This window comes from Mizuhopecten yessoensis, unplaced genomic scaffold, assembly GCF_002113885.1.
Source record: "Mizuhopecten yessoensis strain PY_sf001 unplaced genomic scaffold, ASM211388v2 scaffold11139, whole genome shotgun sequence".
NCBI classification, from domain to species: Eukaryota; Metazoa; Mollusca; class Bivalvia; order Pectinida; family Pectinidae; genus Mizuhopecten; species Mizuhopecten yessoensis.
Genome location: NW_018408899.1, coordinates 153,843 through 169,234, shown reverse-complemented (window position 1 = coordinate 169,234; position 15,392 = coordinate 153,843). Strand labels below are relative to the sequence as shown.

The following is a 15,392-nucleotide window of genomic DNA, read 5'->3' as shown; positions in this document are numbered from 1 at the left end:
TAGGATCCATACGGATGGGAAATATACATCCCATCACAGAGCATGGTGTTACATGTAACATAGCTGTAGTAAGCAGTAAACTAACCTGGGGAGACGGCTAGGATCCATGCGACTGGGAAATATACATCCCATCACAGAGTCTGGTGTTACATGTAACATAGCTGTAGTAAGCAGTAAACTAATGAGGGGAGACGGCTAGGATCCATACGGATGGGAAATATACATCCCATCACAGAGTATGGTGTTACATGTAAAATAGCTGTAGTAAGCAGTAAACTAATTAGGGGAGACGGCTAGGATCCATACGGCTGGGAACTATACATCCCATCACAGAGTATGGAGTTACATGTAACATAGCTGTAGTAAGCAGTAAACTAACCTGGGGAGACGGCTAGGATCCATACGGCTGGGAAATATACATCCCATCGCAGAGTATGGTGTTACATGTAACATAGCTGTAGTAAGGAGTAAACTAATAAGGGGAGACGGCTAGGATCCATACGGCTGGAAAATATACATCCCATCACAGAGTATGGTGTTACATGTCACATAGCTGTAGTAAGCAGTAAACTAATTAGGGGAGACGGCTAGGATCCATACGGCTGGGAAATATAAATCCCATCACAGAGTATGGTGTTACATGTAACATAGCTGTAGTAAGGAGTAAACTAATAAGGGGAGACGGCTAGGATCCATACGGCTGGGAACTATACATCCCATCACAGAGTATGGTGTTACATGTAACATAGCTGTAGTAAGCAGTAAACTAATAAGGGGAGACGGCTAGGATCCATACGGCTTTCACACTAAATTCTAAGATGGCCACTTGATGACCGTAAATTATTCTTAAAATCCAAAAGGCTCAAGTAATATTGTACAATTCATATCAAAGTGAACATGTGGACATAACTTAGTTTGAGAAAATCGGGCCAGTACTTTATTAAAAGTAGCGATAACAAGAATTGTAACGATCTTACCAAGGACGAAAGACGATTTGGAAAGCTCCGCCATCTTATGATGTTGGGCTTATAAACAACCAACCGTTTATTTACAGCCATACAGTTTTAATAATTAAATATTACATGGAATTTGTACAAGAGTTATACTGTATGTTTATTATGAAAACAATTAATGTTGGAAGAATGTCACTAACGTTTGTAAACATTTGATGTTGTTCGAGAAAAATGTTAATGTATTATTGCTGTGTTTGTGGAAGTGAAGGGCAAATCCTAGCATTGAATTCTTTATTCATGAGGGACACATTTGTTACGCAATATATAAGTATGATGTTTTGTTCGTGAAAGATTTAATTGCCATATAGTGTCATTATACCAGAGATGGTGTCAATGCCACAAAATGCTCGCCTGTTAATTTTTTTATCCTAATTACAAATTTATTTGTAAAAATGTAAAGTTCAAAACTTCAAAAGTCTAAAAAAAAAAAATGAAATTATTCTTTAATTTTAACTTCAATACATCAATATCATAATCCACAGGAACCTCCATGCCAAATGTCAGCATCCTACTACACATATTTCATGAATGACAAGCTTCTAAATAACTTGCAGTTTAAACTTTAACGTTGATGTGCTTCAAAAACGTTAAGTACAATACAGATGGAAAATTTGAAATTATTTATAAGTTTTGACTTCAATACATCAATAGCATACCTTACAGGAACCTCAATGCTAAATATCAGCATTCTAGTACACATATTTAATGACCGACAAGCTTCTAAATAACTTGCAGTTAAAACTTTAACGTTGATATGCTTCAAAAAAGATAAGGGAAAAAACGGAAAATAAAATAAAAAAAATGAATTTATTTTTCTATTTCTACAGTCACTACATCAATATTATACCCCACAGGAACCTCAATGCTAAATATCAGCATTCTAGTACACATATTTAATGACCGACAAGCTTCTAAATAACTTGCAGTTAAAACTTTAACGTTGATGTGCTTCAAAAAAGATAAGTAAAAAAAAAGGTAAAAAAATCAAAAATTTGAAATTATTTTTTAATTATTACATCACTACATCAATGTAATACCCCACAGGAACCTCAATGTCAGCATCCTAGTACACATATTTAATTAATGACAAGCTTCTGAATAACTTGCAGGTAAAACTTGAACATTTTCACGCTGATGCTCACGCCGGGGGTAACGCTTTAGCTCTCTGTTCTTCGAACAGGCGAGCTAAAAATTAAGTAACAATAAAAAAAAATGAAGGAAACGTCAGTAACGTTGTGTTACTATATGGTATATAGCTGCAATGTTTCGTTCGTGAAAGACATAAAAGGTAGCATAGTGTCACCACACAATATACAGCTGTATCACTTTCTTCGAGGACATAACGGTCATCTTGATACATAACACAATACATAGCTTCAATATTTTGTTGATAAAGGACAAAACAGTCATAATGATTCACTATACAATATATAACTTCGATATTATTTTCGCAAAGGACCTGACAAACACATTGCGTCATTAAGCAATGAACTGCTTTCAGTTGAAATTCATAGGCATTGTGAATGCAAACTAGGCATATGTTAATTCAAGTGCGCTAGTGCTTCATTTTCGTTTCGGCTAAGTCCAGTTGGCATTCAAAATGCTTGTGAATGCCATCTGAACGCAGTTCAGTACTTATTTTAACCATTTGTTTGAACCGTTTTTTTCTCAAAGAAGGTTCAATTACACGTATTAATACTATATTTCAAATAATGAATTTATCGTATGTTTGGTCATTGAATAGAACAGGTATATGTACATGAAGGGTCTGTGGTATCCAACATAACAATTATGGACGTCCTCATAACTGTGACGTCACGATCGGTTCGTGGTATTCATCATTACCGTCATCTGAAATGGCAATGCCTTGCGTTGGTAAACATTAGATAATATATAGCTAATATATAATATATTATATAGATAATATAATATATATTTTGTTCTTTAAAAACATCTAAGTCATATTGTGTCGCATCACAAACCGCAATAGATAGGTGCGGTGTTTGTTCTTGAAATGTATCATCTTATACAGTTTTACAGTAGAGAATAGAGAGATCATGTTGTGTTTATACACTACATTTGTGTCGTGCCCAAAAACAAACAACTGCTACGTTCGGTGTTGAAGGTAATTTTATCGCTTCATCTAAAAACGATATTTCATACGGCTATATACCATCTTAATTTTTGGATAAACCATATTCCGAAAAAAGTAGCTTATATCGGTTTGCAAGACAAACCTACCCAAATATATTGATATACGTGTTTTATTTTCCCCATATCAATCGCCTTGTATTTTAATAACGACGTTCTACACATAAAGTTAATTACAGCTGATGTCGAAGATCACTTATGTTATCAAACACATATATTCCCACAACATCATTACAGTGAGAGCAGCCTTACGCAATGGCATCTTACCACATGATCCTATTTGGTACTTCTTTATGTGTGTGTGTGTGTGCGCGTGTGTATGTGCTGGAGACTGTATCTATGTTCTACTTTTTATGGGTCCGTATTTCCAACGGCTCATTAACAGTACCACATCACTCGAACACCACAGCACAGAGTTTAACCCCTCGTCACATCACTCGAAGACCACAGCACAGAGTTCAACCCCCTGCTCAGGGAAACCTCATCACAGCCTTCGAACCTACGACACGACGATACTGTGTTTATCGAAGATGCTATCGTGTCTTGCTAATTAGACGTGCCCCAGGCGTTGACAACGTCATTCTGGTGAAGACTGTGATATCATGGATGTTTTCCTGCCACCTTAGATGACTTTTCTTCTGCAGGTGTTTTGCAGGTGAAGAACCGATGTTTTGGTTAGACTTTCTCGTGACGTCACTCATGACGTTTTTCATGTATTTATGGCGTCACGTTTGTGCGTCAAAACAGTGATATCAAGAACGTTTTCATTTGACATGATAGTTTGTCCCACATCCTTGTGATTCTTCCTTAACACATTCACACCATTCACCGCATAAACATACTGTCGCACCTGTAAATAAGGGAGGTAATCAAGACTTAATATACGCTGTTACTCCAACATGGTACACCTTTTACTGGAGACAGGCCACTATCGGAAGGCGAGCTGACTCTCAAACTTATATTCCGTCTTTTCGTATTTCAGAGTTATCTGCTCTTGTGAGCAGTTATTGATTATTACGTCATTTGTTTGTGAGAGTAACGTCGTTTATTTTTGAGAAAACGACGTAATTTCTCACACAAACCAATGACGTAACATTCAATACCTGCTCACAAAAGAAGATAACTCTGCAATACGCAAAGACGGAATGCTGAATATGCTGAATATAATGTTATATTTGGAGTATAATCTTATGAAACATATTTTATTTTCAGGGGGGAAACAGTTCTATAACATCAATGTAAAAATTCTTTGTAAAATATGTTTATTAACAAGCCATGAAACATATATTTGATGTTATCAGTAGATGTTATACTGTTACCTTTAGTCCTGCCAAGGCGGCTGGCCCGGTGGGGTCCACAGTCTGGACGTAAGTAGGCCCTTCACCTCGTAACACGACTCCGTATCCAACTGAGTCACTGATTATCTGAAACAGCGAAATTATATTCATACACAACATTTGACCTAAATAGCATAAGCACGCCAGTTATCACGTATTTTACGTATTAATATAAATTCGATTTTTTTCTAAGCTATGTAATATATAGTCATATATATTTATATGTTGTAATATATAGCCATATGTATGTATCTATAGTAAAACCTTACTTTTAAGACCCCAAAGAATGTCTAACTATAATTTAACCAAAACACCGTCACTATCTAGTCATTTGTTGATATTAGTAAAGGCAGGTTCCATTGTAAGGTATAAATGTCCAATCAATACAAACGATTTTTATTCGTTTTCATGAAACGTTTGATGAAGTTGAAAGATAAAATAGGGGGAATATCCTATTCAGCACACAAGAGCAAAATCAAAGCTTTTGAATCACCTGTTATGATATGTTAACTTCTGTCAAATCCAAGAATTATTTCGTCTGTCAAAATATAATATACGATCAACATGCGTTTTTTAATCATGGTAGGTCACGAGGGCAACCACCAAATGTCTTCCTTGAAGATTGAAGCCATCGGTAGAAAATCCTAGCTTCGTAATAAGATTCATCACCAGGAGGGATGTATTTAAGTGAATAAACTGTGACATTTATGTTATACAATGAGTAAGAATCAAAAGCTTTAAATAGTGCTATTTTGAACAAAGAGGGAGATTCAATGCCCTCAGATGTCTTTTTCATATTTTTTTCATAATCAATGCTGTTTCAAGGCACTGCAGGACTACAATTTACTGAGGTTAGAATTCGGAAAGTGAGCCGAAAGTGATTCTCCGATTTGTCAATAAACCATTTTGTTGAGGAAAGCTTATGAAATGAAGTTTTTGGTCTCTTTTTTGTTTTTGATGACGTGACATTATTTAGATTTGACCTAGATTGACAAGGTAAGTGTCATCGCGGAGGCAAAAAGTCTATTTTTCATGAATTCCTGGTCTTTATATCGTGCACTATTTAATAATTAATTTGTAAGTTCATGTTTTGCTGTAGTTTCATCGATTTTGTGCCGAGTTATTTTTCTATTTTAAAGAGTTTAAGGATGTTTCCAGCTACAACCACTGTTCATTTGGCAATATAGATAATCCATTGTCATCTCTAATTTTAGTAAACAAAGGTCAAACTTATCTATCATAATATATGAACCCCACCTTTACATATTGTATCATACCGGCATATAATAGGCCATAGAGATAAAAGACCCTGTCCCGATACTGTAACTTTGATTTATATTAAAAGCGACTGACCAGTAATCAACGCCGATATACTATAGTCAGTCGTATAAGTGTTGTCATCAATGTACACTGTATAACTAGCGGGGCTATACATAAACAGCTTGGAAAGATAAATCAAAGTTAAAATATGTAGTCTCCACTGCACAATAGATAACTAGAGGTATACACATTATACAGATAAACAGTTCTGAAAGATACAAACGTCGATATATGTGTTAGTGTTACTATCTGTAGGTGTTGTCAAAATCTGCCGAGTCATATGGAGTATACAAACAAACAGCCAATCAGCTGTAAGGAGACGAGGGTGTGCTGTGTTGACCTAAACACGTGCTGTCTATGGAGGAAATCTGCAGTTGATAATATCAATTATTTCATCATTTACTTGCAACTTTACACACATATATATAAGGAAATCAGACATAGACAAACGGTGCAGACAAACTGATTCTAATGTTCACGGTGACCTGTTTAAGACTAAAGGAAACCTACATACAGACAATTGGGACAATAACTTGACATAGAAAGCATTAGCTACCGGTAGAAACAAGCGTGTCTTCTTTTAGGACCACAGAACCATTTCGAAATATGTGTTGAGAAAAATGACTCATTTACAATATAAATTGATAGGAAATGATTAAGTAGGAACATGAGTTTGGTAATATGTAAATAAATTTTACACAAACAAAAAATGAAAATTGGTCACAAATTATGCATTATTCATCAAATTCTTATTCATTTCTGAAATAATCTCTACGCTATCATGGCATAAATGACATCTTATTTTAATGGAGATAATTTGGCTCTTAAAAATCTAAAAATAGGAATAAAAATGTATGATAAAGAACATTAAGACTTATGAAGCGAGGTGTCCCTGGGTCACTGGACAGAGTTGTTAATACATAGGGTCCAGTCAGTCAGCTTCACAAATTACCACAAATCATTCGTCCGGTTTATTTTCAAAAATATTTTAAATTGCTTATAAAACGTGCATGTGCCATCATGACTCAAAAACATTATTTGAAGGCATGATTAACGTATGGGATGATGCGTGATTTACTAACCGACCATCGTTGTATAGTTGAAGTATGGGATGATGCGTGATTTAATTACCGACCATCGTTGTATGGTTGAAGTATGGGATGATGCGTGATTTAATTACCGGCCATCGTTGTATGGTTAACGTATGGGATCACGCGTGATGTACCTACCCTCATTCTTTGCTTTACGTAAGGGGTATCAGGTGATTCTAGTTCGTCCGCAGTCGCTTGGCGCAACATCACTGCAATATAGAATGCGAAATCATCACTGGAAATATGAAGTAAGGAGAGAATTTTGATATACATGTAAACAAGTCGATTTATATAAAGCCTAAAACTAGACACTTTAACATTTATTTTTCACCGATCTTCTACACAGATTCTAACACCTGTATCATTTTACCTGATTTGGGCGCGTTGGCCTCCCCGTTGTCGTTGCTGTGTTCGTGTTCTGACGACCAGGACCCACTCTGATCTAGTGAACCAGGATAGCCATAGTCCCTATCCTCTGTATCTGTGGTTACACAAACACATATTTCAGATAGTATAAATGTTATCAAATAAAACCAAATACAGAAGATTTGTTATTAAATTTTGAAATTGCGGCTGTTTGACTATTTTCACTGTTCGCCTCGTTAGGCTAGTCATCTTTGTTAGCTCTACGTGACTGGATAATACGACGGCGGAATTTGAACAGATTGTGGAGCAAACGTTTCCCTATAGCAACCGGAGGGTAGGAGCTAGATGAACGCCGCTCGCCTGTATTTGACTTACTCGTTACGAATCTTGGAAGTGTATGTTCCTCCTGCGAGTCTGTAGAGGAGAAAGACAATCTGACTTGCGTCGTTTCGGTTGATAATTTAAAGACATCAGCCAGAATACGCCGCCGTGCGAAGTCTATAGAGAATTGGTAAAGGAGAGATTCGGAGTTCCTGAAGTGATGGTCGTCTGTCACTAAAACATTCAATCAGATCTCAAAATTTCCTTTCCTTCAGCAGGAAAATATTGACATACAATACCGTACAATGAAATCTGTCTAATTTTCATCCACGTCTGCCTAATTTTCATCCACGTCTATCTAATTTTCATCCACGTCTATCAAATAGGACATGAACAAGTAATTTTCATATTTCGGGGTGGTTTTGGTAGACAATAAATGCTTACTTGGACTAACCAGACTACAGGGTTTGACTTTAATAAATTTGAAGTTGAAAAGAGTAGTTGCCTAGGTCAATATTACACTGCTATATTTGGAAGTTTTAATGTTTAAGCTTTGAATGTGTCATGGTTTGATTGTTATGGTATTGAGACTTAATTTTGAGAGTTAAATGTTTTTTTCGTGAAACTTTTATGATTTGAATGTTAATACTTGGAAATTTTATCATTTGTTATTTTTTGTTTATGACATGAGAGTTTCACAAATTGTGCCTTGCGGGTTTCATAGGTTAATTGTTAATATTTTTCAGGTTCTATAGTTTTCATGGTGTTGTTTCTGTCATGGTATTTTTAAGATCTCATATTTTATAATGTGAACATTTTATGGTTTAATAGTTGATATTTTGCTAATTTTTTGGTTTCATATACTATATATAAAGTCTTTTTATATTTCCTAGCAATAATGTTATAATAAATTTAGCAAACAAATTCATTATCGAATTATCGTTATAATCAAGTTTATATGTCATCAAAAAATATTTGGGTCTGATATGATACCGATAAAACATTGAAAACATAAATCGCATAAAAGAAATTTCATTATGAGTTTAAGTATCGTTTTACCGTGTCGTATAATATTGTTTTCCAGTAGCTGACGGCCAAGGTAGATTGCGTCCTCTCGTGTAACAGCCTCTTTCTGACCAGTCAACCAGTCCGTAAACTTTGACCCAATAAAGGCGTTGTGGTATGTCTGGCCGCCCTGAATAAAGTCCCGGGCCAGGCCTTTCTTTTTCGTCATTCTAAAACAAAACATTGGTGTAGGTCAGATCTTGACTCGATTCCCTTATCGAAATGGATGATATGCCATTTTCCTTGGTAATTGGAAAAAGTAAAAAAGTAATCGTTCATTTAAATGAAAATGACATAAAACATAATGTACTGAACATTCAATATCTCAAAATTTAAACATCCGAGTCAGTTCTACGTACATTTGGTATTTACTGATAAACCAATCGAGCCAGTATAAACATGGATTGGTGTGCTTACTTGTGGTATATCCTGATGCCAGTGTAGAAAAGCGTTAGATCTTTGTCGGCTGACGTGTCGTCGTCACGTCTAAACCTGTAGAACAACAGGTCGTCTTTGAATTTGTGATCATCGCAAACTGAAATGACAATATGAGGGTATTTCGATAATAGGTTAATGTCTTTTAAATACTCACACTGGAGTTAATATCGACCAGAGTAAGGTGCAACAGTTCATAGGCGAGGTTAGTTACCTCATGAAGAACAGTACAGATGAGGATCATATCTTATCATATCATACATTTTCTTTACTACCTGTGACAGAAGTTTCAATTCCCTTCCTTTAACTCTCCTCTACAGTTTTTCTCTTAAAATATGTAAAATTATACTATTCACGACTAAATTCGATGTTAGATTAATTCCTGATACTACACTTACTAGAGTATAGGAATATATAACAGTCACTGCTTTTGAAAGAATCCATTGACCAGAAGTTGAATTGCAGTCTAGTCAAGAAATAGATACTGTACGATTTCGACGTTTGTTTTATGTGCTATTATGTTGTTAGGTTGTAAATTTGTAACATAATTAGGGGTTCCCATTTTGCTGTATGTCTACATATATTTTGGAACACTTTGACACGATTCTATTCATTTGTTTCTTGAACTTGATATTACTGAAGAGTCCTAACTACACGAAATGGACATAAAGTGCAGTAAATGTTTACTTTGTTTGACTATCTCCGTCAACAAATTAAATTTTAATATTTGTTTCTTTGTTTCGTATTCTTTTTCGTAAGTGAAAAAGCATCATAATCCACATTTTCTTTTGTATGGGGTCTTTGGCAAATATTTTTTACACCAATAGGATTCATTTATATGTGGTTTCAGAGCAAACGACATAGATGTCGCCTAGGAAATTAGTCAACGTATTTGAATTGCGTGTATAAGTGATAACAATTGTCTCACCATGATGAAAAATTCCATACTTCTGAAGAATGCGCATGCCCGATATTGAAGCGCTCCTAGACGAGCAGTGTTTACATCGAACAAGCCAATCCACTATTTCGTTTCCGGCAAAGCACTGTCGGTAGTTCCGGAGGTGATACCGCCGATCTCTGATCAACATGGAAGAGTGCATCTCTGTCCTTCAAATAAGAAGGTTAAAACTGTTGATATTACCTTTATCATGGATGCAGTAACATCTACAACTCAAAGTTTTAAAAAAAAACTGTGAATGTCTTTTTTTTTTTAAAGGATGGGTCACTAATATTACCAAATCTTCAACAAACCGGTGGCAAAGCCAATGATCCCCCGTATTAAACGTTCACTTTTGTTGGGTGTAACATTATGTATCCTAGGTAAATATGTCCAAACAAATGTTTGTTTTTTAACTGGAAAAAAATGAGATTATATGTTAGCTACGCAACTAAAATAAGTGTTTTACAACTGTTCTTCATGATGTCACTTCACTTCGGAATTGATTTTCAAAAAATATCGCCAACATTATAATAAAGTTACGGAGGAACAAAAGTATAAAGATATACACCATATATGACACCCATCCCAATTTATCCCGTCAACACAGAATCATAGGTAGGTCATTAAATATCTCGGACACAGTAAACAAGCCTCTGATAAGAGCAGCCAAAGAAATATCAGATTCTAATACCAGGTCATGATGATGGCCTGTTATGTGTTATACGTAAAATGAAGTTTTAAGTTAAAAAAAAAAAATTAAGTAGTTGATTTGTTAACGATGTACATCTTTCAAACAAATCTTTACAGTAAAAAAAACGGTCCATGACATGTAAATTGTTTCTCATAGAATACTGATTCGTTGGTACCAAGAAAAAGAAAAGTTAATAATACGTATATATTGGAAAACGTTATTTTTCTTAGAGTGAAGATATGTGACCATTATTCATACTGCATGTGAAAATAAAGATAAGAAGCTGAGTATGTGATGTCTTTGATATCAAAACATGGGAGATGAATGGGACAACGATGCTTATCGGACGTAAGTGGTGCATAGTTTAGGCTCCTTGTTTTACTCGTCAGATGTTCAATAAAACATCGTCATTTTCACTGAAAACAAAAGTTGATTTTTTGAGAGGAGATTTATGTATATCTTATATTAAGCTAAATGAGCGGAAGTCATTCTAGATAACGATGGAGCTTCAATGCTCTCTAGAGAATTTTTCGAAATATCATTCTTGATTGATATCGCTACGTGAGTAAATGTATCACGTACGCTATGTTTGAATGTGGGTTTTTTCAGCGATTAATCTGGTGGTTGAAACTTTGAAAAGTGACTTGGTTTGATAAAAGGGAGACTATAATGAACTGTTGTCTGTGAAGACTTTCGTGCAATATATGGATTCAATTTAGGGAAGGTATATCTCAGTCAGTCCATATTTGATGCAACAAATGGTTCGAGAACAGATAATGATTGGTTACTAGGACTACCAGCATTGTCGAACAAACCGAGGTATCATATACTGTCTTTGATAGCAGCGGCAAAAGCGAATTTGGATATTCCTGATAAGCACTGACTAAAATATTAGTTTTACCAGTGGAAGTATACTGTATATTTGTCATCAAACAGAGTTAAGGTTTCACTGTCGCGTGTTTTAACACGTGCGCAGAGATGTCCTTCGCGGTTATCTATCATGTGTATCCAAGCTGATATATGTAGCATTATCATCTCTACCTACATACATCATTGACCTTCTCTTCAATAGAGTTAGCATTATTATCATTATTATCATTAAAGAAACACGACTTTATAATAAGCCCAAAATATCCGGTCGTATTTATAATGCTGTATGATGTGTTCACTAGATTCTTTTCAGGATAGGGCGGCTATTTGTTTAATTTGATTACTTCCACGCGTTATAAATGTTTCCTTTCTTAATATGTTATTTCCTTGTAAATATATAATGGTTGTGTGATGCTTCCTTATTTACAAAACATTTGTTAGATATATGAACATTAACTTATTTTCTTACTTTCCATGCTAATATTGAAAAAGATATGTATATCCTGATAACGGAACGTATTTCGTGGAGTAAAAAGGGTGCCCAATGTCTGACCCAATATTTTACTGAAAAAAAATAGCAGGATTGCATTTTACCGCCTAATACGACTAGAGAAATGCAGGATAAACTAAAATATTTCTTATCAAATAAATTCAATTTTTTAAGCAAAATCGACAATTTGTTTATTTTTATTTTTGAGATATTGCTTTAAAGAGTTTGGAATATAGGAATAAAATTTCATAATTGAAGAATAATATATGTAATCTAAATGTTACCAAGTCGGATGGATTATCAATATTTGTAGTAAAAACCTGATATTTGTTCTGTGTTTAGCATTAACATGAACTGCTGAGTTTCTGTGAATTTAATCGATTTCTAATGGTTAGCTTAACGAGCTCGTACAAAACTTTTACATTGTACACTTTTAGACATTGGAATTACGAATTAAATCTCTAAGCTAATTAATCCAAAACGATTCTCCAGTATTATGGGGGAAAAATATATGTGAATTTTCAGAAATTTCCTTTTTTTAAATGCCCAAATGCGCTTAGAAAGTTTGTTATCAACTCATCAAGTTGATCAGGCTTGAAAAAAGTGGAACAGGATATAGTCATATAATTACCTTAACTGTTCGCCAATGAGGTAGATTTCGTGTTTCTCGGAGAAGCTGGTGGTCCTCTCCCTACCCGTCTCCATGGTGGTCGACAGTCTGTGTACGTTTCGGGTGTAGACGGGATCTGGTCGACAGATACAGCTGAGCAATAAGAGGAAGGACTGAACGGGTAACAGTTATCGGTGACGCATCTGATAGCAAGGCACGGTTAGATATAATTGTAGGGTCGAACCAGCGATATCAGTACATATACATCTGTGTACACTATATGCAAGTGTTATTGTACTATAAGATTATATTGTCACGTATTCAATATTCGTTATAAGAATTTTGACTGGCTGAACTTGCACCTCTTCTGGTACATATTAATAAAACTTAATACGGACCAGAAACGGAGTAGTGGTCCCATACTGTACACCAGCTTTCTGATTTATATCTCTATACAGTAGACGGTTGGTTCTTTTGGTTCAAATAAAATCAGCAATAATTTGTTCAATATTTTGTTACCTATATTCTTAAACACGACAATGAGCTACATGTATACAACTGTTCGTACGATTCGGATTTTCTGGAAGAATAAACAAACATTATTTGCCGGGAGGACGAAATGCCATTAAGTGTCGACATGCACTGAGAAGTTACAAGGTGTATATGGGAAGTCTATCGGCTCGCCTGGCATCAACTTAAAAAGCACTCACAAACACAATCATGACATACCTTATTTTAGACAGCTTTTCTAATCGCCTTCTCGCTTTGATTGGTAAAAAAATAGGATATAATAAAACACGTGATGTTTCTTTTTTTTATTGTTATTATTTATATCAGGTTTTTAAGTCCTCGAAACTTTCAGATAGCAATCTAAGGCGACGATAACTGAAATGCGTCCTGTTTGCTTGTTTTTAAGATTAAGCCGAGTAAATAAAGTTAAAAATCGTAGTACATGTGATCATATTGATAACGATATAGTTTGTATAAGTAACAGGAAATGGTTCAACGACGTACAGCTAGATACGTATGCAATAACTTCCATAATACAAGATGTTAGAAAATCTCGATTGGACACTCCTAGCTGAACGTCGACTCGTCTAAAAACACGACTTGTAGTGTACAACTGATATCCTCTTTTCTATTAACAGTAGAACCAGAAAATCAAATGATCAAAACTTCACACATATATCCGCAACAAACGACACCCTTAAATGGTCCTTCTTTCCGCGCACTATAGTCCAATGTAATGCCCTCTCTGCTGCCATTGTAGACTGTGCTACTGTAGACACCTTCAGAGATCAGCTGACTCCAGCTGTACTCGCACCTCTCCTACACTAAATACTACTTATATGTATATAGTTTTATGTTAAATCCAAAATAACAAAACAAACAAAAAATCTTCTAACTAATTTTGCGTCCCCCACGCACTCCAGGTAATCTTCTATGCCAAGAAGGTCTGATGAAACTATAAAGAAGTAGAGGAAGAACAGTGGCGATGGAGCTTCTTACGACACACATAAAAAAGCCACGTACCGATATGACTTTTGCGTGTATAGTTATATGTACAGATCAGGCCAGGGATCGACCAGATGTTTCACCTTGCTTCGGAATGGTGTCGTTCGTTGTTTTGGCGTCTCCTGATCGGTTCCCCCTTTGTGGTCAAGATGTGGAGATTTCTTTTTTATTCCATATTTTACCTTTTAAACAAATTTTGAAGGCAACACATTTTGCCTTGTACTTCTTGCATAAACTTAGCAGAATATAATATTTGTAAACATAAACTACACCACCAGGTGACTAGGTACTATTGTTCCCCACGCGTTATTTTTGATTCATTTATCATTTTATTTTTATTGTTTTAATCTGTATGATATGATAATGGCACTCATTATGCACATCACTAGCTCTACGGACAAGTCATGTTGTAAACCTTATTATCTGTCATAATGTAACACGTTAATCAGAGACCAATCACCAGGAAGAAACCAGCCACAACTAGGGGTACTAGCTTCCTGTTGTAATACCCGCTAACACATCCTGATAGCTGTTGTTTTGTTGTCGATGTTTTTATCGGTACAGTGGCAAAGATAAATAACCTTTCCTCCGTGTATGGATAATATTTTGACATGCTCCGTTATTAGGAGGTATTTATTTAAAGATTACGTCGATGGAGAATTCCAAATATTATAAATATTTAAAGCAACCTATGGCCATAATTTCGTATGGAGCTCAGGAAGGGGCTTATTACACTGAGATCAATAAGATATAGCGTCATAGCATTCCTGAATATTTTATATTCTTCGATAAAGATTGTTTTCTAGCTGATCTAGGTGTTGTTGACAAGCCGATGATATGACCGGATCCACCTTTTCCACAACTCGTTGTGTGCACTCCTACAGATATGCGAGAGATCGAGCTAGATATCTCATATTTTTGCATATCTTCCATCCTCTCAACTCTACTCCAGATGTCAGGGGTTATGCTCACTTACTTTCTCTTCACCTCTGGAATATGTAATGGCAAAATTGAAGGCACACAGCTAGCTATTTGATTGGTTTCGAGTAAAACACCTGACCAATTGTTAGGCTGTCCTTGAAGGTTACAGAGAATCGATACCGACTTCAATGCAGGCCAAATTTACCGTTATGCTGCCGTACCATTTTTCGATGTACATCAACGGACCAAATTAGTC

The 15,392-nt window shown here is 35.4% G+C and overlaps 1 protein-coding gene across 2 annotated transcripts; it reads right to left on the bottom strand.

The window, feature by feature from the left end:
- Positions 1-2,971: 2,971 nt before the first annotated feature.
- On the bottom strand, positions 2,972-13,460 carry LOC110466647 (DEP domain-containing mTOR-interacting protein-like). Of its 2 annotated transcripts, none has more exons than XM_021523286.1 (10): positions 13,430-13,460; positions 12,722-12,853; positions 10,028-10,206; positions 9,082-9,199; positions 8,659-8,834; positions 7,654-7,833; positions 7,283-7,393; positions 7,051-7,121; positions 4,484-4,588; positions 2,972-4,014 (listed from the first exon to the last, which is right to left on the bottom strand). In XM_021523286.1, exons 2-10 carry the CDS (start codon positions 12,793-12,795, stop codon positions 3,874-3,876), a joined length of 1,155 nt encoding a protein of 384 aa, XP_021378961.1. In that variant the 5' UTR covers positions 12,796-12,853; positions 13,430-13,460; the 3' UTR covers positions 2,972-3,873. The 2 variants fall into 2 exon arrangements, with proteins under 2 accessions (XP_021378961.1, XP_021378962.1); XM_021523287.1 differs by having other exon boundaries at positions 12,722-12,836; positions 13,430-13,458.
- Between the last annotated feature and the right edge of the window lie 1,932 nt (positions 13,461-15,392).

What these genes read in the sequence shown, in the direction of transcription:
- LOC110466647 (XM_021523286.1), bottom strand. Translation starts at nt 12,795, where the DNA reads ATGGAGACGGGTAGGGAGAGGACCACCAGCTTCTCCGAGAAACACGAA. An exon ending in AAACAATATTATACGACACG is followed by an intron (nt 7,834 to 8,658) that starts GTAAAACGATAC and finishes TGAATGTTTTAG; the next exon opens with TGACAGACGACCATCACTTC. An exon ending in ACGTAAAGCAAAGAATGAGG is followed by an intron (nt 4,589 to 7,050) that starts GTAGGTACATCA and finishes TCGCTGTTTCAG; the next exon opens with ATAATCAGTGACTCAGTTGG.